Source organism: Microtus ochrogaster, chromosome 7 (genome assembly GCF_000317375.1).
Source record: "Microtus ochrogaster isolate Prairie Vole_2 chromosome 7, MicOch1.0, whole genome shotgun sequence".
Lineage (NCBI taxonomy): Eukaryota > Metazoa > Chordata > Mammalia > Rodentia > Cricetidae > Microtus > Microtus ochrogaster.
The window spans coordinates 26,521,291-26,542,689 of NC_022014.1; the positions used below are offsets into that span (position 1 = coordinate 26,521,291).

Consider the following 21,399-nt stretch of genomic DNA (forward strand, 5'->3'; position numbering starts at 1 on the left):
ATCCACCTGCCTCTGCCTTCCAAGTGCTGGGATTAAAGGCGTGTGCCACCACCGCCCGGCTTGGTTGTGTTTCTTAAAGCAACGTCCATTTGAGGGCCTTCTTCCTTTGGGTCCCAGCTCTTTCCCCGGGTCGCACACCACTCCTCTCGGGTCAGGGGGTATGTATGGAAATCCTTACTCCTCCGTGGATCTGCACTCCAGCAAAAGAGATAGTGAGCTCGCCACGGGTGCCTCTAGGGCCAGACATCTCTCACCAGCGGGGCGAGTCCCTAGGGGCGGGGTGTCCGGGAGCGGGCTTTCCCGCCCCCTCGGCCCCGCCTCCCCACGCGGCGCCCAGTCCCGGGGCTCTCGGGGTCTGCCCCGCCCTGCTCCCGCCCCTCTGGCCGCCCCTCAGGAGCAGCCAGCCGCGGCCCGCCAGTCGCCGTAAGGAGCTGCTGATCGCTGGTCCTCCCCCACGTCCTGCCGGCTGTAGGATCAGTGCGCTTCTCGGTCATGGAGTCGACCCCCGACGCCGAGGAGGCGCACACTGTGCGCGAGGCGCTGGGCCGCTACGAGGCGGCGCTGGAGGGTGCGGTGCGTGCGCTGCACGAGGACATGCAGGGGCTGCAGCGCGGCGTGGAGCGGCGTGTGGCCGAGGCGCTGCGCCTGGCCGGCCCCTTGGCTCGCACCGTGGCCGAGCTGCAGCGGGACAACCAGCGGCTGCAGGCGCAGCTCGAACGCTTGACGCGCCAGGTGGAGGCTCTGGGCTTGGCGACTGGTGTGTCGCCTGCACCCGGCACGCCCAGTCCCCCTCCTGCGTCCGCAGTTACAGACCGCGCGCCCCGCCTGGGCACCGCACGCTTCTCCAGCCACGCCACCTTCTCGCTGTCCGGTCGCAGCCAGGTGATCTCCCTGGGCTCAGGGCTCCGGGTGTGAGCGTACGGGAGCGTGCCTGGTGGGAGTGGGATGGGGTAGGTTAGGGCCGCCCCTGGTCTACGAGTGCGTGCGCTCGCGAGCGGCCTCTGGTCTGAGAGCTGTGCCTCCACCTGCCGCTGGGACTTGGTAACTTGGGGTTACAGCAGCTCCCCGGAGCTGGAACGAACAGGAGAAACATTGTTTTAGTCGGCCCTCTGCACCTGTCTTGCACCGCCCCCTTCTTTGGAGCCAGGTGTTGTTTGCCTTGAAAGTTGCCCTCACCCCTCTGTCCCATGACCTTAAGAGTTTGGACACCAAGGTTCGGACCTTCATGGTTCACAGTCGCCTGAGCCCTCACCTGCTAGTTGGAATGATCAGCACCCCTTACCTGCCCCCTACATCGGCTCTATTCACGCGTCCGGTGTTGCTGCTTCACTGAGGCCTGACCGCTTAGGTTGTAGATTAACCCCGATTGAGTTGCCGGTGTGTGTGGGTATGCAGGGTTGTAGTCTGGTTCAGGCTGCTCAGCAACTGTGTTTGGAAAACTCACATTGCAGGGGGCAGATCCTTTACTGGGAACAGAGAGGGGGGAACTGGCCTTGAGCTGTGTCTAGATTTCTGGGGTCAGTGACTGGGCAGAGGCCGGCGTGAACCAGTCTTACTACTTTGGGCACGGCCTCCTGGAGTGGCAGGGCCTGATTAGAATGTTTCTATGGTGTGTACAGTGACCCTTAGGTGGGATTTTCCATCTTGACCCTGCATGTGCTTTGGGGGTGGATTTCTGGGGCCTGGGTCTCTGTACCCTGAGCCTGTCCCCTGCCTTAGTGTATTCTCATTGGTCCTCAGATCTGTGTGGGTTTTGGTCAGGAGGGGACCAGATAAATCCTTACTCTTGGAGGTCTCAGCCTGGGTGGAGATAGCCCCAGACTGAGCAGCGGCAATAGTGTGAGCGGAGCTGCCCTGGTCCAGACTCTGTCCTTCTGCAGTGTGTATTGCGGAGGGCCTGATGATGGAGGCTCTGGTGTTGCTCTCCTGCTGCAAGTGGCCTCTGTGCATGTTGCCTCAGAGTGGCCAAAAGTGCTCACATGCCAGAGCGGAGCCTTCAGGTGTGTAAGGGAGGCCTGAGTCCTGAAAGCCCTTGGTGTTAGGCAGAGGAGATAGGCTGTGTGGAGGCAGCGCTGGTGTCCCAGTGTTTCAGACCAAGTGTCTAGAAATCTGTCCTCGGAGTGGAATGAGTCACATGTCCCTAGAGTAAAACTGCCACTCTGAGTTCACATGTGTCTGCTACACCGCGTCGTCATTTGCTTCCGAAGTGTTAACACTCTTTTGTAACTGCAGAGGCAGCTGTTCAAGTTCTAAGAAAAAATAATCCGAGTCCCATGTGAGTGTGTGTGCAAGAACGCTGTGTGTGTTTCTCCAGCTATGGCTTTTTAAAATGAGAATTTGCCTTTATCCATCAGGTCGGGCAGCGGGGAGCTGGGTGGGGAGGAACAGGGTCCTCCTGGACCTAGTACCCTCCCTCAGGGACAGATGGAGGGCTGGAGGGTGAACAGAGATGAGCCTGTGACTTTTCCCCAGGAGGCGTGAACAACATCTCTTGTCTCAAAAGAGAGCACCCAAGACTGGCTTGCGGACCAATTAGTTTATTGGGGTTATTTACAGGAGCGTGGTGCATGGGTGACTCAAAGGCAGCTGTAACATCAAAAGCCCACACTAGCATGGGTGATGACTCATGAAAGCTGCATCCACAGGGCTGCGGCTCCACCAGAGACTCTTCTCTCCTCTTCAGTTGTTTACTGTGCATACAACCTCAGGGAAGGACCTGGTGTGTCTTTAACTCTCTTAGCTTCCAAGCCTCCTATGTTCAGAGACTTTCCCAAATTTTATGAGCTTTCCCCTTCCCTCTAAGAGAGACCGTCTCAGTTCTAGGAAATAAGCCCCCATGGACAACTGCGATGTTCCAAGCAGAAAGGATGAGTCTGAGTCGAGGCTGTGCGGTGTGGGCGAGCTGTCTGGGACGGGAGTCCCAGAGCAGGAGTCAGCAGGCCTGAAACAGAGGCAGAGACTTGTGCTGGAGAGACTTCGGAAGAGGCTGGGGTCTGGAAGGATGCTTCAGCCTGTTGGGATTGAGGACATAGGCCCAGGAGCTGCAGAATAGTTTGAGGACCTGAGAAAAGGCCCTGGGACAGCGAGCAGCAAGTATAACTGAGCATCCTGAATGGAGCATGGCTCTAGAGGCTGCACAGACCTTGGTCACCAGCTCTTTGGACCGGAGGCTACTTCCCTTTGTCTGACCCCCAGATGGACTATGACTGTTCACCCTTACAGGAGCACCCACATAGGTTCTGAGCTAGTTGGTGGTAGAGAGTACGGATTGGTCATGAACAAGGATGATAAAGAGTCCCCAATGGGTGCGTGAAGAAGGGCTGTGTAGTTTCTAATCTTCCATGTCTGTGGCAGGGGCCTTGGTGTGACGGTCTCATCCGGTAATTACACGCCAATGGTGGCTGCCCCTCTTGGTTTGTGGCCAGACCTTGTGGAGGGAGATATTCTATCCTCCTCTCAAGGAAGCAATGGGACAAGAGGCGGGTTGTACTCAGCATGGAAATATGCTGAAGGGGTTGATCAGTTCATCCACTTTTGAACACACAACCTTAATGGCCGGCATGTGACTAAGACCACCTTGGAGGAGGGAGAGGACAGGGCGGTCTGGTGAAACTACCAGGGGGGATTCTGCAGGAAGTTTGAGAGACAAGCACTTTGCTTAGAGCCAACAGGAGAGACTTCAAGACATTTACTCTCAGCTGGGCCTCAGTTTCCCTGTGTTTAAACCAAAGTGTGAGCTGGGTGGGTGGTGGCGTCGCATGCCTTTAATCCCAGCACTCAGGAGGCAGAGGCACGTGGATCTCTGTGAGTTCGAGGCCAGCCTGGTTTACAGAGTGAGATCCAGGATTGCCAGGGATGTTACACAGAGAAGCCCTGTCTCAGAAAAAACAAAAACAAACAAAAAAGAGTATATGGTATTCATGCAAAGGACCTGACTTCCATTTCCAGCACTCACACCAGGCAGCTCACAATTGCCTGTAACTCGAGCTCCAGGGGGATCCAATGTCTCTGTCCTCTGCAGGCGCTGGCACCCGCCCCGCCCCATACATATAATCAAAAGTAAAATAATAAACCAAGGGGAATTGGCCTAGCTTATTGGCCCAGCACAGTGAACCGGCTAGCTGATCTGGTTAACAAAACTGTCTGAAGAGCCATTGCTGTTGTCCATCTGAGAGGAGGGTCCCAAGAAGGCTGAGGTGGATGGCTGCAACCCGAGGTCAGACGTAGGCCCAGGAGGCTGGCAGTGAATTGTTCCCTGGAGATGTCATCCTCGGCTAAGCTGGAGCCTCTGGGTCCCCATGGTCAAAGCAATACAGTCCTTCGGTAATAACTGCCAAGAGCCGGGTGTCAGAGGCCCCGTGGTGAGAGAAAGCAGACTCCCCTTATCTGCCTGCCTTTCCCAGAGCCAGTGTGATAAGGGGGCTTAATGCTTTGGGGAGACTTTGGATGGAGTCCTCAAAAGCTGTGGTGTGAGTGGAGATGGGCTGGGCAGTGGTTTTACCCATCCTAGAGAGGGGTTCTGCCCTATATGGGTTGTGCTGATCCCACATGTGAGTTCCTGTGTCCCCGTGGCTCCCTCTTGCAATGCTGTTTCTTCCCCTCAAAAGAACTGTCAACAACTTTTCAACAAGAGGGTCCCATCTCTCAGCCCCTGAAGCCACATTTATCTCATCTCCCCCCCCCCCCCGCCGAATTCCCAGGCCTGGGCTCCCTCACCGGGCACCTCCCCTTCCCTAAAAACGGAGCTGAGACTGTGGGAGTAGGAGGCCAGCGCAACAGGACCCGTCCCCAGCCCTAGGGCTCTACTGGGATTTCTGCTCTGGTGTAAGCACACAGAGGGTTCCCGCAGCCGCTACTGGGCCAGACTGCCTCAGAGGAAGGCGATGGCTACCTGGGGAACAGATTAGCAGCCTCAGGGTGGCTGTGGGCTTGGGAGAAGAGCTTTCTTCAGCCCAGCTGGGCTCAGGCCTTTCCTTTCCGGGCTCTGCCACCTGTGAAAGTCCCACTGGGTGTTCAACTCTGGCTTTGTGCCTTTTTCTTCCTGCCATCTGGCTGAGATGCCTCCAGTGGGGCTTATCCCCTGGGATATAACACTTGTCACGAGTTACCCTCTGCAAGGCCAGGGTGCTTTGTGGACAAAGCCCTGGTTGGCAGGAAGAGACCCCTGACCTCAAATGTTAATTTGATCACTGCCTTCAGCCTCTGTGTGAGATTGAGAGCCTCTTTCTACTACACCAGGCTGGGTTCCCTCTGTGTGGTGATGGGTTAGAGGTTGTATTAGAATAGCCCCTTGGCCTGAAGCCTAGCAGAGCCCTTTCTCAGGCCAGATGTGGTTGCAGTTTAGGACTAGGGGAGTAAGAAGCAGGGGAACCTGGGAGTCCTGGCTCAGCCCTATACCCCACCCCCCTCTTTGTAGAGACCCTTTAGCAAGACTCTGGCCAATACTGAGATGGAGAAGTTACTTCTGTCCAGTCCTCTGGGGTACCGTGGGGATGGGGACCTGCAGTGTACAGTGACAGGTGTCTTGAGGGGGGTGGTTGTAGATACTTGCATTCCTGGGAAAATGATTTCACCACCAATCTGTCCTTTGAGGCCCCTGTCTAGACCTGCGGAACCTGTTGGACAAGAGTGGGGTGGGTAGGGGTGGGTGGGGTGGGGGATACAGAGACCCCAGAGCTGCATCTTGCTTGGCCTTGGTGACTGGAGGCTGGGCTTCCAGCTGGAATGGCTGGTTCTCTTCCCCCTGCTGACTTAGCACCAGGCTTCTAGGGGTGCCCCTCCCCACAAGTTTTGGAGTGCAAGAGACACCAGCTTTCCTATCCTGTGATCCTGAGGGTGGGCTTGCCTCTCCCTTCTTAGATCAGAGATTGAGGGGTCTCCTGTCTAAAACCCGGGGCACTCTGTTGCCTCCCCAGGACTCCACCCTACAGATGGTTACCTCATTTTACCAGAGTTTGTTAGCCTGTGAGTGTGGCCCTGCCTGTCCACCCTGGTCCACCCTGGGAAAACTGGGGTCCCCTTCCCTAGCTTCTCACGTGATCAGTACTTGCCATTGGGGGAGTATATGCAGCAGAGGGTCGTGGATCCCTCCCTCAGCTTCTCCCCAACCTATCTTTTCCCCTGCCCTCCACACCTCTGATTCAGTTTCTGCCATCACCAGTGACCTCTCCTTGGCTAAACACAATGGGCACCTTCTCTCAGCTTGACTTTCCTTTTCTTGACCTCAGGCTCCCTTTGGAACTGCTTCCTTCCCTGGCTCTCTCAGCCTCCTACTGGGTTTCTTCCCACCTCCTGGCTGTGCTCTCTCTTCTCCTGGCTGACAGCCTTCTCTGCTCCCTGACATGCAGGTGCTTATCTGCAAGGCTCCCAGAAGTTGGTGGAGGCCATAACTGCTTCCTGATCACCCATCCTTCCTTTGTTTTACACTTGGTCTCAGATATGCTACCTGATGTCTCAGGTGCCCCTTACGCCATCTTGCCCAGAATCGAAATCCTTGCCCTCTCTTCTCCAATATTCCTCAGCAGACCTTATCATCCCTCAAGCCCTGAGCCTGAGCTCGGGAGAGGTTTGGTGCCCTGCCTCCCTTCACATCGGCTCACTCTGCCAGCCAGGTTCCCTTTCCTCCAAAGCATTGCCCTTGGCTTTCATACACTTTTGTCCCCAGTTCCTCTTCAGGGACTGTGGGGTCGACATGTTATCTGTCTTCTTTAATGCCACCTTTGCTGGCTTCTGAAGTGTGTTCCTAAGTCACACCGCTTTAAGTCCAAAGACCCTAGACAAGTAGCTTGAGCTGCAGAATCATGCTGGATCACAACACTGGGGCCTCTATGCCTCCCTGCTTTTGTGCCACCAATCATTCTCCTGGGAATAGCTTCTGTCATTAGTACCTAGCTCCCTGAGGACTTGCTTTGGGTACATTGCCTCAGAGAACCCTCTTTGTCCCTGGGGGGCAGACTGCTTTAGGTATCCCAAGCAGACTCAGTACTGTCTGTGTACTTGCTTGCCCAGTTCCCCACTTGGATGGGTGGGCACCTCCAACACTGGCTGGAGGAGGACCTGATTCCTCTGGAGTCGGGGACAGATTGTTGTCTGGGAAGCTTGTGGATCAGGAATAGAATAGCCTGGAAGGGTTGGAGAGGCCCAGCTAGCTAACCACTCAAGCTACCCAGTATGGGATTTTAGCAGAACTCCAGGTTAGGGACAGCTTCTGTCCCCCTTGCTGGGCTGATTGCCCTAACCTCAGGTCCCTAGACTTGCTAAGCACGTCACACCTTTGCTGGAAAGAGGTGGAGGCATTCTCCTCTGGCTACACTTTCTGGCTGCTCACCACCCCAATAACTTCCATAGGCAGTGGGTACCCTTCTCTGAACCCTGAGGGTAGTAGCATCTGTAAAATGGGACTGATGTTTGCTAGATGCCCAAATCCCAAATGCCACTTGCATAGTCTGAGCCTGCTCTTGATCTAACACCCAGAGAAGATGGGCTATGGCCCCGGCAGCTAAGCCAAGACCCCAGGATTTCCTCTGACACCCTTCTCTTGGTGTTTGTTCCTGTGTCCCAGCCCTGCTGTAGCCCTGGGAGGTTGGAGGGTGTGTAGAGCCAACCAGATCTGCACACTCTGTATGTCTGGGGGAACGCGTATGTTTCTGTGCCTAGCAGAAGAGCCGCAGGGAGCCTTATTTGGCTCCTTGTCCGTCTTTGGTCCTAAAGAACCTTGCACCTTACCATATCAGCTTCTTCCATGTGGATAGTCCTAGCTGGGGGGTACAGAGGCCTGTGCCTCCCACTAGTCATCTGGTGTGTGTGTGTGTGTGTGTGTGTGTGTGTGTGTGTGTGTGTGTGTGCATTCATCCCTAACACACTGCTTCTGAACTTGCAGCCTTTATCCTCAGCCTTCTTGGGCTCTGAGATGAGCCTCTCAGGTTGTGGAAGTTTCTGAAACTAGATGGATTCATCTTTTTCCTCTGAACCATTGCTCATTGTACCTTCTGGGGGGATCCTTTCTTCCCCAAATGAAGGAGGTTTTCACCACCGAGCCAGAAGGGGTTTGGGGAAGTACCTTTAGGGTGGGCAGTTGATGGGGCTTTGGGGTGGGCAGCTGGTTCCCACTGATGGGTAGTGGTGTTGGTGCCTCCACAGAGCGTGGAACAGGATGAAGCCTGTGATCTTGAGGTGAGACGAACTTCGAACTCATGCATCATGGAGAATGGACACCAGCTGGGTGCAGGTCAGCTGGGTGCAGGTAGGACCCCACGGCAGAAGGGAGGTGGCTGGCTAGGTTTGCGGTTCAGGCGTCTGTGCCCGTCATCTCTTGCTTCTGGGGGCAGGTGCTTGAGACTGAACCCCACCGGGCAGAGAGACTGCAAGGGAAACTTTTAAAATAAAGAGAGCTAGGCACAGTGGCACACACCTCTAATCCCAGCACTCAGGAGGCAGAGGCAGGCGGATCTCTGTGAGCTTGAAGCCAGCCTGGTCTACAGAGTGAGTTCCTGGACAGGCGGGGCTACCTAGTGAGATCCTGTCTCAGAAAACAAAACAAAAAGTAAATAAAATATACAGAGAAACGGGAGTTCAAGGGAGCAAGCTTCCCTATTTCTGGAAGGAAGCAAGCAGAGGCCGAGAAGTCATCTGTTCTTAGACGTGGGTGGACCGACAGGCAATTTAGACTGAGGGAGGCGGTGGCGGGGAGGAGGAGGCAGAAATCCTTAATAAATAAATAAATTAAAAATAAATAAATAGATTTACTGAGCTGGCATCTGGGGAAGTTGAGGAGAATCAGGTCTGAGCGGCTCTGTAAGACTTACATGGTAACGGAGGTGAGCGAGGCTGGAGTAGTCAGAGGCTTCCTGAAGGAGCTGGGAGGAAGACTCAAGAGAGCCAAAAAACCCCTCCTGGCCTGAAAGTGGGAGAATCTGAGGCTCCTGTGGCCGCCTTAGCTGACTTATCTTGTTTGGTCACGTGTTACAGGTTCAGCCAATGGATCCTTGGAGGTCCAAACCTCCTCAGCCCCGGAGCCCCCTAGGCCACGTCCTGTGAGCCTCTCCTTGCGGCTGCCCCACCAGCCGGTCACAGCTGTCACCCGAGTCTCTGAGAAATTCTCTGGGGAGACCTCAGCTTCAGCTCTGTCACCCACATCTGCTGCCATTCAGAGCGCCTTCAGCCCCAGCTCTAGCGAGGCCATCAGCCCCTGGACTCCTAGTCCCACTGGTATGAAGGGCGAGTGGTTTGGGGACCAAATCCCACCGCAGGGTGGGTGAGAGAGGACAGTGCCCGGGTGGGGGTTGGCAGGATACTCAGGTCAGACCCCAGCCCCCCTCTGCCACCACATTCCCTGTTTCTGTCTTTCTTTGGCCCTATAGAGAAAAATTCCTCTTTCATGCGGTCCTTGTCTGGCTCTGGGTATGGAGCGGTGACAGCAGGCAATCACAAGGACAGGTGAGTGTGTGGCCGCCCCGGCTGTTCCGCTCTGCCTAGGATTGAGCTGTGGAGCTCTCTGGGCTGACTGGGCTCACTTTGCAGAACTAGAGCAGTGGACTGGCAGGTGGGGTTGCAGCTGGGAGGGAGGTGACCAAGGAGGTTAGCAGGCATAGGCTCAGTTGCAGATCGGTCAGCTTCTCTGGTCTGCAAAGCAAATCCATTAAAAAGTTTCAGGCGCGCACGTGCGTGTGTGTGTGTGTGTGTGTGTGTGTGTGTGTGTGTGTGTGTGTGTGTGTGTGTGTGTGGTGTGTGTGGTGTGTGGTGTGTGTGGCGGGGTCTCAGCTTCTCTGGGAGGTGGGAAGGATGACATTTGACTTTCTGTTCTCCGTTCTGGCTGGAGGCTCTGAATAAGTTACTTTCTGCCATAGGAAGAGCAGGGTCTTCCTTTGGGGTAAGCCTAACTTGAGTTGACTCACTGGACGTGAGAATGGGGGCAGGGTAGCAAGCAAGATGGATTTTGTTTTTAATAATAAAAGGAGAATTGAGACTTCCTGGCAGATTGTTCCAGGGTGAGAACAAAGAGGGTCCTATCTAAATGTGGAGGAGGAGGGGGCCTGGCTGTGACTCTGAGTATACCCCTTGCCCTCCCCAGGCATTGACACCAAGGGGTAGCTCTTGTGCCTTGAGAGGGGCCCACTCTACCTCCCTAATTGGGCTCGCTGGCCAGGTATGCCACCAATTGCTGCTCAGTTCAGAAAACCTGCAAAACCAGTTAGGACCTGAGCAGGTGGGACCCGCTCCCCTCACTGCCCCTCCGAGGTCTAGGGGTCTGTCATAGGTATAGGCTGTCTGCCTCACTGATGGACACTCAGTATATGCGTTTCACCTGGGGCCCAGCGGAGGGCCTAGTGAGGGCCAGTTCTGTGTTCCTGACTTCATGATTCTCTCCGCAGCCCTCCACTGGTGACCCCACCACAGTCACCCCCATCCTCCCAGCCTCCAGCGATGACTCAGGCCCCTCGCCAGGGAGAGCGTCGCCGGGAATTGGTGAGGTCGCAGACACTGCCTCGTACCTCAGGGGCACAGGCTCGGAAGGCGTTGTTTGAGAAATGGGAGCAGGATACAGCAAGCAAGTATGGATACTCACTTCCAAACTAGCTTGATGGGCTTTCAGAGTGGGCCCAACCACAGCCGTGGTCACGCAGGCAGGGCATAGCGAGTCTTGCTGGGCTCTGGCTATTTCCTGGTGGGGTGTTCTGAGATCAGGTTTCTCAGGCAGAACTCAAGGTCAGGGCTATTTTACAGAGGTGACTGAGGTTGAGGAGTTCCTTTTGTAGGGAGAAGAGGGCTGTGGGCTTGGGACCAGGCCAGGCTAGGGAGAGATGCTCCCCTCCATTTGCAGACTGCCCCGTCTTCTGGTCACTCTGTGTTCCTAGGCCACCCTTGCCCTTGAATAGTTGCTTTTTCATTATCTGGGCATGACCTGGGAGCCTGGCAGGGGAGGCCTAGCTGCAGGGCTGGCTTTGCTTAAGGACTGAGGAAATGACACCATGGGACCCAGGCCATCGCCAGTTGCTCCTTACTAGAGATGAGGTCCTTAGACCACACCTCCTTTGCACGTTTATTCAGTGCTCTTGTCAGTGTTGATGCCCGCTGAGTGCAGGTCGCTGCCCGTGCTTCTGTGATGCTGTTCAGCCCTAGTGAAGAATCCGATGCATCCTGCCTTTGGGTACTACTGAAGCCTAGAAGGAAGGCAGGATGGAAGGGATGGAAAGGGTGTTCAGGAAGAGGATGGTGGGTCCATGCCATTCAAATGTCTCAGGATTACCCAGGGATCCCTGCTTCATGTGGGACTCTTCACAGGGGTCCTAGAAAGCTGGGTGCGGCTAGGAGGGTGCATGGCTGGTGTGTGGCACCGGGCTGTGGACACAGCTGTAGCATGTGGATTGAGTACTGACCAGAAGGTATAGGAATGCCCTCTCTGTTGGCTCCCACAGCAGGCTTTCCCTCTCTCCACAGGGGCAAAGGTGAGACCAGGGCCAAACTAAAGCGGTCACAGAGTTTCGGTGTGGCCAGTGCCAGCAGCATCAAGCAGATCCTGCTAGAGTGGTGCCGTAGCAAGACCGTGGGCTACCAGGTGAGTGGGCCAAGGCAAGCCGGGCATCTCGCCTGATCTCGCCGGCGGGGGAAGATCCTGCCAGGCTGGGGAGGGATGAGAGCCGGAGAACTCATGCCTTCTGAGCGGTACCCAAGCCACCCACAACACATGCTTAGGAATTCTACCTGAGCAAACGGGTGTAGCGCACTTCAAGGGTGAATGCAGCAGCAACCGTTTGTTGCTCAGTGGGCTGAGGCTGGAGAATCTGCTCAGAGTTGAATGGGGTTGTCAGGAGTGGGGGTCCCCGCTGACCTCCACTCTCCCTGCTTGCAGCATGTGGACCTGCAGAACTTCTCCTCCAGCTGGAGCGATGGCATGGCCTTTTGTGCCCTGGTGCACTCATTCTTTCCCGATGCCTTTGACTATAATGCGCTGAGCCCCACCCAGCGGCAGAAGAACTTTGAATTGGCTTTCACCATGGCTGAGTAAGTATAGCCGGTCCCGCTGGCTATTGGTCCCAGCCTAGACCCTGAGCACAACTTTTGCCCTGGGTAAGGTCAGAACACACAGGACAGCACTTTACAATGAACCGAGGGATCTTGAGGCCACCCAGTCTGTCTGTCTCTTATCTGAATGGGAAGACAGGTTGGTGAAGGATGTGTCCAGGCTCACACATTACTCGGTGCTGGAGCTGTTTCTGCTGTTTCCGGCTCCTTGCTGGGGTGTTTAACCTCTGCTGTACAGTGTGGAAAACCAGCCACAGACAGAGCTTGAGGGGCAGTTGTGTACATCCTCTCAGGCTGGTGTTGGGAAGGTCCTCAGCAGGGAACTGGGATTGCCTGGTATATTTGAAAAGTAGATTATGTTTCCCTAAATACTGTCATAGCACGGACTGTGAGATTACCTCTTGTTTTTTGGTTGTTGTAACAGAACATTGGAAGCTAGGTGAGGGTTATTTTGGTGCCCGGCTGTAGGCTGGACATTCACGATCATGGTGCTGGGGTCTGCTTGGTTTCTGTGAAGGTTTCATGTTGCTTCAGCTCCTGATGGAAAAGCCAAAGGCCAGGTGTCACCTGTGCCAGACAGGAGGGGACAAAGCGCACATGGCACTTTGTAACAACCTCTTCTTGAGATAACTAACCCACTTGTGAGAACCACATTAATCCCTGCATAAGGGTGGATTCCTGACGATTTAATGACTCTGAAGAGTCCTACCACCTTTCAACACCATCATAGTGGGGATCAGGCCTCAACATGTGTTTGGGTGGGGGCAAGCCATATTCAAACCGTGACACTTGTCTTGTATGTCCCACTCATAGGAGAGGACCCGGGGGAAGGCAGTGCAATTCTGGAATCAGGATGTGCTTGGAAAACCCGTTTGGGATCTGGTTTTTGGCTAAGAGCAACAACCCTCAGCTCATGAGAGTTGTCAGGACCCTGTGGGACACAGGCGTGTATTCCAGCTGGGCAGGGCGTGTATTCCAGGTGGGCAGGGCGTGTATTAGTTACTTTTTTATTGCAACAACAAAATATCTGATAAAGGCATCCAAGGAAAGAAGGTTTGAAAGAATTTTTTTCTTTTTTTCAAAATTTCTTTATTTCTTTATTTATTGGTTCGCAGTTTGAAGGAGGCAAGGCAACAGGGGTATGAAGCAGCTGGTCACGTGACCACAGGCAGGAAAGAAGGGGGGGAGGGATATTCTGATCCTCTATGCATTTGCTGCGTTTTACTTGGTCTGGGGACCCCCAGCCCGTAAGGCCGAGCCACCCACATTCAGGATGGATCCTCTCTTCTCGGTTATACCTCTGTGGAAACATTCTCGCAGACACACCCAGAGGTGTGCTGCCGTGGGGACTCTAAATCCAGTCGAATTAACAACAGAGAACAGTCATGGGGTGTGCTTATTCTAAAGACTCTGAGGGTGGGGGCAGGAATAGGAGACGGGGGCAGGTGCGGTGGGGCAGCACCTTCTCCAAAGCCACATTATCTCTCAACACCATTCCCTTAAGGACTGTGCCTCAGCACAGTTTGGGGTGAGTTCGGGTGAACACCAACCATATTCAAACCCTGGTATCTGCCTTCCGTGTAGTACTCTGGGGTTAGTTGGGGGAGAGTGCTATAAACCCTGGGCCCACTGTTGCTGGATGTTGAGACTGCCTGAGACCATCTAAGCTGTGGACGTGAGGATGCATCCGGATCACTGTGACCTTGCTGTGAGGGGCCTGCTCAGAGAAACTCTGTCCGTGCCCCAGGGCATCATCACAGGCTCCAGAGAACACGGACAGTAATCCTGAGGGCTCCCTGTGGCCTTCTGAAGAGTGGGGAGAAGGAAAGGCAGCCCCGGAGTTACTGTTCATGAGGCCTTTGTGCCTCATGTTGCAGCCCCTGAGGGACCACATTTGTCCTGGTTGAGCCCTCGGGTCCCCCATCTTCATTTATCCTCAAGTGATGGGGTTGAGGGAGGCTCCAGCTCAGGTTTTCCTTGCTATCTTCATTCTGTTTCCAGCCCCAGCACCTAGTCCTGGTCTTCTAAACTAGGACCTGAGCCTGGAGAGGGAAGGAGGGGATGGAGACAAAGGGCCTAATAACCCATGCTTGGTATTGGAAGCTTGCCTGGAGCCACAGCCCCTGTCCCTCTCTAGGGTAGAAATGCTCACTATAGGGGCAGAATGGTCGCCATGGCTTGGAGCTCCTCAACCTGAGGCTTGGGGACAGGGGCCCATGCCTGCTGTGTTGATTTGGATTCTAGGTCCCTTTGGGGTCAGAGGAACGCCTTGTGTACTTTCAAAGCCTTCCCTTTCTTGGCTGCTTGGGATTAGCTGTCATCCTAATAGCAGAAACAGCTTGGGCGAGTGTGTTATGCAACTGGATCCAGACGATGGTGGACTCAAGCCAAGTGTCGCGGCATGATGCTGGGAGGGGTGGTTCATAGGAAGAGGCCCAGCTGCTTGAAACTCAGGAATGGCGGCTGTCAAAATTCAGACAAGAATGTATGGGATCAGGGCTCCTCATAGGTAACCCAAAACTCAACCTTGGTCAGAGAGGTCAGGCTTGACTTACAGAATTCTTGAAGCCTAGAAGGCTAAGCAATGCCAGCATGCCCTGGCCACCCTTGGTCACCTGTATCCCAGGACCCAACTGGCTTGTGGTAGGGAGAGGGACAGTCTTGAGCAATGTGGTGGTGCCCCTGTGCCCCAGGTTCTAAGGAACACAGCTTCCCTGGGCAGTTAGGCAGAGTGTCTCCAGGACTTGTTTTCCCAGCAGGAGATTTGTGAGCACAGGCTCCAGACTCCACACAGATGTTTCTTCTATTCTCAACGTGGGGGGAGGGTGGTGGCTGGGCCAGGCTTTGGCTCCCTTCTCTCCCCAAGCAAACAGCAGGATAGGACCTTGGCCCTGCCTCCCTGTGGCCTGAGTCTGCTCCCATTTGAGGAGGGGATCAGAGTGTGATGGGACCTCTGAGGTGAATTCTGGGTTTTGTTTTGTTTTTTGTTTTTGCTGACTGCAAAGAGTGGGGAGGGCCATCAGAGGCAGGTCTGTGTGGGGAACTTACTCAAAGCCTGGGAAGGGACCTCCCCTTATGAGTCATCTGTGAGATTATCTCTCAGGTATAAGGGAGAGAGTCTGTGGAGGTGGGCTTGCTCCCCGGGGCCTCCTGGGAAGGCAGCTGCTTGGATCCCTAGTTTCCTGGACAGTAGCTAACTGGAAAAGCTGCATGGGACACCTGCCTGAGATTATTGGAGCCAATGTCAGCACCCTTGGGTTAGCCAGCAACATCTCAGTGAATACATGGTACCCTTGAAAGTCATTAGGAGCCACTAATGCGGAGGATGGCTCGAAAAGACTGTTTCAGGAGCAGGCAGCCTGAGCTGAGAGGAGCCTGGTGTCCAACCAAGGCATGACCTTTAGAAGAGAAAGGATTGGACTGGGTGTAGTGGTGGATGCAATCAGGAGGCAGAGACAGGTGGATCTCTGTGAGTTCAATGCCAGCCTGGTCTACAGAGCAAGTTCCAGGACAGCTAGGCCTTGTCTCAATGCCTCCCTTTGTCCCCTCAAAAGAGGAAAGACCTGTTCGTGTTCTCAGACTATTCATCTAGGAAAGGAGGTGCTTCCAGAACTTACGAGCAAGTATCTTTAGGGCACAAAATGCTGCTTGCCCGTCCTCTCCATAGTTTCTGGGCCCAGCGGTTCCTTGAATCCTAATCTGTGTGAGTGATTCCTTGCTGACAGCAACAGCATCCCTTGCCTGACAGGTGTTCAGGGCCTGGAACAGGGGCAGACCAGCTCCTTTTATGGAAGGGGCAAAGCAGGGCGGGTGGCTGACCCTTCTGCACCTTTCCTTCCCACCTCTGCCCGTAGCGCAGGAAGCCGCAGCACTCCCAGCCCAGGGCTTCCCACTTGCCCTGCGTGGAATGTGCCTGCTCTCCGGTTACACCCAGCAGAAGGGGCTTGAGCGCTATTTGTAGTGCCCATGTGTCTCTGTCTAAAACAAGACAAGAGGCAGCAGTTCCACCTCTGGTCTGCATTTAGGACAGTCTCAAAAATGACCCCTAGCCCCTCCTCTGTGGCCTGGGGTAGCTGAAGATACAATAAAGAGTAAAAGAAACCCTGCAAGGTGCATATTAGTAAGCTAGTGTCATCCTTGCTTCAGGTGACTTCAAACGTCACCTGAGCTCTGTGGACTTTTCCATGTAGTTTGGATTATTTAAAATAAGCACGGGCCATTTTAACAAAAGCACATTTAAGAAATGTAAAGGCCAGTTGGGGCCTCTATGACTTGTATCTTTTGATGAAAAAGTCAGCAGTAACTGTCACTGTCTTGTATTCCGTCTCCTGAGAGATACACTCAAGCAAGTGTCCTGTGCTTTCCTATTTGGCAGTTGGAGGAGTATTGTTGCCATTGTAGCTGGTACCACAGTGTCCCTGAAGGAGCATGTTCTATCAGCAGGGGCAAGTTGGAGTGAAAGGAAAGTGTCCCTAAGGGTCAGCTGTGGGCCAGACCATGGCATCAAAGACAAGGTGTTGGGCCTGGAAGCTGGAGGATTTGGAGTTCCTCAGAGAGGGAAGAGAGTGAAGGGCAGAGGTGGGTTAGGGGAGAAAGTGCTGAGAGTTGGTGGCTACATGTTGCATGCTGAGAATCTCTTTCTTAGAAACTGCATCTGCCCGCATCTGCTCAACTTAGAAACAGCAGTGGGATGGGGTGGGGACTGGTTCTCTGTTTGCCTGCAGGGAAGACCAGCATCTTGTCCATGCCTTGCCATCAGGGCAGTAGAGGGTGACACCAGGGTGAGGCCTTGCCTTCCATTTTTGTGGCTACCCTTATTTGGAAGACTTGCTTCCTGGGGAGGGCATGGGGGTGTTGGCTGGAGCGTGTTCGAAGCCTCTAGAAGAATGAGGGGGTTTGTTTGGTGTCTTTTGCACAGGTCAGAAACATCTGGAACAAGCCAGCAACTTTGAGTAACCATGAAGTGGGCCGGAGAGGCATCAGAAGACACTCGAGTTTCCTCCGTGCCCTGGGAGGGACAATTAAGGAAACAAATTTCAGATTAGGGAAAGACACAGGTGCAAAAGTTCTATTCGAACATGTGAAGGGCTTTCTTGTGGTGGGGAAGTTAGCCAAAGACAATCTTGCGGGAATAAGAGATAAAATGTACAAGGAAGCGAAGGAACGTTTGTGACTTAGGGACTAGTTCCTGGTGACTGCAGCCTCCTGCAGAGGGTCCAGAACAGTCCTGGACCTGGGGGAGGGGGAACACGTGGGAGGAGAGCCTTCATGGGGACAAGGTGATGTGCGAGTTCTCTTCCAAAGCGGAGGTCCTTCTAGGAATGTCGTCAGCTACAATGAGAGACCATCAAAGTGACCATTGAAGCTACCCCTGACAGGGATGATCCTGTAGACGCATGTGGGGCTGCTTTGAATTCACCTGGGGGTTTCTGAGTAGCAGGCTTTAGAGAGAGAGTATGTGGGAATCTGGGGTAACCCCTGGCAATGTGGGGGTGGGGTGCCAGATGACAAGTAATAGCACTGGAAGATGAACTCAGGTCCCTAGTCTCTGAAGAACTCGAGAAGTTTCAATTCTTGGCCATGGAGCACCCTTGCATGCCTCCATCTCTGACACCAAGCCCAGCCTTTGTCTGTTTTGGGGAGAAAGGGTGCCAAACTCACTTGTCACCTCCATGTAACCTCTGGGTTCTCATACAGGTCACCCTCTGCAGCTCCAGGGGGAGGTGAGAGGCAGGGATGGGATCCGGAACAGATGTCTCCATTTCGCCTTGACATTTGGTCTCTGGCCAGCTCCCTTGAGCAGAGCTCAGCCGTGCTAATGTTACAGTCTTTGTCTGGGTGGCACGCAAGTCAGGGAGCCAGCCTGTAAAAGTGTTGCATGAATTGTGTTGAGCTGGGATGGGTCTGAGGATCCCTGATTTGCCTGCTGGGGTCTCCCATCTGGCTGGGCTCTGGGGAGCAAGGTACATAAACCTTCCAACCAGCCTGCTGGAGTTGGGTGAGCAGAGGTGGATCCTGACTGACTGCCCAGGAAATGAACATGGACGGGTGGAAGGAATGTCGGCGCTGGCATCTGAGCTAGCAGTTTATAGTTCACAACCAGGCCTCTTTTTCCCATTATCTGCTCTGCAGAGAGGCGAGAGAGAGGAGGGGGGAGGTACACACATGAATGTGTGCTTGTGTGTGCCCATGTGTGTGCATGCTGATGCCCGAGGTAGACGATGGTGTTTTTCTCCTTAGTGACTTGAGACGGGGTCTCTCGCTGAACTGGCAGCTCACAGTTTCAGCTAGGCTGGTTAGCCAATGAACTCCTGAGATCTGCCTGGCTTTGCTCCTGCAGTGCTGGGATTAAAGGCATGAGCAGCTTTTTATGTGAGTGCTGGGGATTTGAACTCAGGGCTTCACACTTTCATAGAAAAGACTGCTGCCCACAGAGCCATCTCCCCGGGAGCTATTCTAGTGGTACTTTGACACTTTTTTCTTTAAGATATGTACTTAAGATTTATTTTTATTTATGTGTATGTATGTGTGTGTATATACATGTTCATATGTACACAAGTTGCCCAAAGATGACGGAAGGGCATTAGTTCTTCAGTGTTTTTGATATAAGGTGTGTGGAACCCTTGAATGCAGAGTCTGTGGTTATAGAGGGTCAACAGCATTATGTGTTTGCTGAGTCCTGGTTAAACAACACCTTCCTTACTGTGGCGCATGTGTGTGCGTGTGTACACGCATGTGTGTAGGCCAAAGGACAACTTAGGTGTCATTCCTCAGGTGCCTGGAGCTCATCAAGCAGGCTGGGCTGGCCAGTGTGCCCCAGGGATTTGTTTGTCTCTAACTGCCTCTCCCCTCCCCCTCCCCCTGTGCTGGGATTACAAGTATGCACCACCATGCCTGTTTTTTTGTTTTTTGTTTTTTTTTTTTAAAAAACACATGGGTTTTGGGAATTTCATCAGGTCCTTGTGTTTGCAAGGCAAGCACCGAAAGAGCTATCTCTCCAGCCCCATGAGTCATATCTGTTTTGTTTTGTTTTTAAGATAGAGTAACTCTCATTGTGTAACTCTGGATGGCCTAGAACTCACTATGTCGATCAGGCTGACCTCATACTTAGAGATCCATTTGTGTCAGCCTTCCAAGTGCTAGGATTAAAGTTGTGGGCCACAATGCCTGACTGGATCAAGTTTGGCTTTTTTTTTTTAGTTTAAAAATTATGTATAGATGTGTTTGTCTATGTGTCTGCATGTGGTTATGTGCCCATGAGTGCAGGTGCCCTGGAGATCAGATACCCTGGAGTTCGGATGGTTTTGAGTCATTTGATGTGGGCACTGGGAACTGAGCTCAGGTCCTCTGGAAGAGCAAGTGTTCTTAACCCCTGAGCCATCTCTCCATCCCCTGGGTCTTTTTTTTTTTTTTTTAAGTTTAAAAGACTATTTCAGAGATGGGCATGAAGGCACACGATCATAATCCCCTCATTTAGGAGGTTGAGACAGGAGGATCATGAGTTTAGGGCTAGGCTGGGCTACACACCAAGCTCCCATCCCAAAACACCAAAACTAACTAATTAACTAACTAACCAACCAACTAACTAACTAACTAAATAGATAAATGTATACTGTTTGGGGAAGCCTATGGGTGAATTTATCATTTTTCTTTAATTTTACATCTCCGTTCTTGCTGACTTGCCACGTGGTGTGCGTGTAATAGCTCTACTTCCATGTGACCTACATGGGGGTTTGTGGCTGTGGGAGTCTGGGAGTGAGGCAAGAGCTCAGCAGCTCCCAAGGCTCTCTGGAGCGTTCCCATTCTTTTTTGGTGTGCACTCTGACACCACAGGCTCTTGGTGAATTCTGTTTGGGGACAGTGACAGTAGCCCAGTGTGGAGCTGGTTGTTTTCTGGGACCGTGTCCTGATGGGGTCTTTGTGTTTCAGGAACCTGGCCAACTGTGAGCGCCTCATCGAAGTGGAGGATATGATGGTGATGGGGCGCAAGCCGGACCCCATGTGCGTCTTCACCTACGTGCAGTCTCTCTACAACCATCTGCGTCGCTTTGAGTGACACTGGCAGCCTGGAGAGGCCAGGAAGAAACGACCGTGGGGTCACTCACGGTCCCCAAGGCAGCATAACCTCCAGGGGGCCTCTGTGGTGTGAGCTGCTATTGGTTCTATGGCGTGTGACCACTTGCCCCTCACATTCAGTTCCTGATTAAAAGCATTGATGAGGTTAAACTGAGCCCCACAGCCTCCTCACAGCCAAGGGCTCAAAGGAAAAACTCTAGAGTCAGAGAAATTGGTGCTAAGCAATGATCTTCCTGCAGGGAGCGCTAATGTTTCCCTCTGGTGAATTTGATTCATTGGCTTGACAGGGTTCTACTGATTATCAAGTTTTCTTCTTATTATTTTCTTCTTTTTTTTTTTTTAAATCAAAATACCCGGAGTTTTTTACTTCCTCATACTGTTTTGGGATCCTTTTTCCCCTCCCTCTGGGCCACTGCTAGGAAACAGACTCAAGTTTTTGGGAAGAAACAATTTAATCGCACCCACGTCCTGGGGGGCAGATGACCGGCATATCACCTCTCCGCTGTGGCGAGGTGGCAGGGTTCCTACCTAGGTCCAGAGGGGCTTCTGGCATCCCAAGAGAACCCACAAGTGTTCAGTTAAGAGAAGGTTACCTGGAGAGTACCAGGGAGGAAGGCTAGGATCCTTCGAGCTGAGAGTTCCCATTCGCTCCAGGTATTTATAAGATGGATTTCATCTGTACCACTAGCCTGTTTGTACATAAAAGATGTGTCAAACTTCGCTTGGGTTTGTTATTTCTGTTTTGGAGATGGGGATGAGGCTTGGGCAATAAGAGACCACATAGATTTAAACAAAGGTTACTGAAACCATACCTTAATTGTCGATGTATTTAAAACCTCTTGCCTGGGAGGCTGAAAAATGTCATCTGCTGTCTACTACTGCGCTCGTCCCTCAGCCCTCTCTGTGTTTCTGAAGAACTGTGAACAGGCAATTTACCCCTGCAGATCTGTCCCTTCGATATTGGCAAATATATTACGATAAAAAGTGGCCCAGGGTTGATGGTTTTGAGTGATCATTGGTTTTTGTGTGTTTCTTTTGTTTTATTTTTTACATGCAAAGGGCCAGCGGGGGTGGGGGGTGTAGAACCCAGGTCCTTGACTGTACAGGCAAGCTCTCACCCCTGAGCCCCACCTCTCATCTTACCCCAGGGGTGGTCCCTTTCAAGCCCATCGAGGAGTGCTGGTTTCATTTCACAGATGTTTGGCAGTGGAATTTTAAACTTAAAAAAAAAAAAAAACCATTAGATTCCACAATGCTGCAGCCCTTAGCTTATTCTCCCCCAAGATTGAAGATTCATTTTAT

The 21,399-nt window shown here is 53.1% G+C and overlaps 1 protein-coding gene across 1 annotated transcript; it reads left to right on the forward strand.

Annotated features, from left to right (window-relative positions):
• The first annotated feature begins 435 nt into the window (after positions 1–435).
• On the forward strand, positions 436–21,083 carry Smtnl2 (smoothelin like 2). Its single transcript, XM_026780642.1, has 8 exons — positions 436–882; positions 8,140–8,242; positions 8,968–9,207; positions 9,360–9,435; positions 10,371–10,550; positions 11,437–11,554; positions 11,849–12,000; positions 19,951–21,083. The coding sequence occupies exons 1-8, from the start codon at positions 493–495 to the stop codon at positions 20,075–20,077; spliced, it is 1,386 nt and encodes a 461-aa protein (XP_026636443.1). The 5' UTR covers positions 436–492; the 3' UTR covers positions 20,078–21,083.
• The last annotated feature ends 316 nt before the right edge of the window (positions 21,084–21,399 follow it).

What these genes read in the sequence shown, in the direction of transcription:
- Smtnl2 (XM_026780642.1), top strand. Translation starts at nt 493, where the DNA reads ATGGAGTCGACCCCCGACGCCGAGGAGGCGCACACTGTGCGCGAGGCG. An exon ending in CTGGACTCCTAGTCCCACTG is followed by an intron (nt 9,208 to 9,359) that starts GTATGAAGGGCG and finishes TTGGCCCTATAG; the next exon opens with AGAAAAATTCCTCTTTCATG. An exon ending in GCAGGCAATCACAAGGACAG is followed by an intron (nt 9,436 to 10,370) that starts GTGAGTGTGTGG and finishes TTCTCTCCGCAG; the next exon opens with CCCTCCACTGGTGACCCCAC.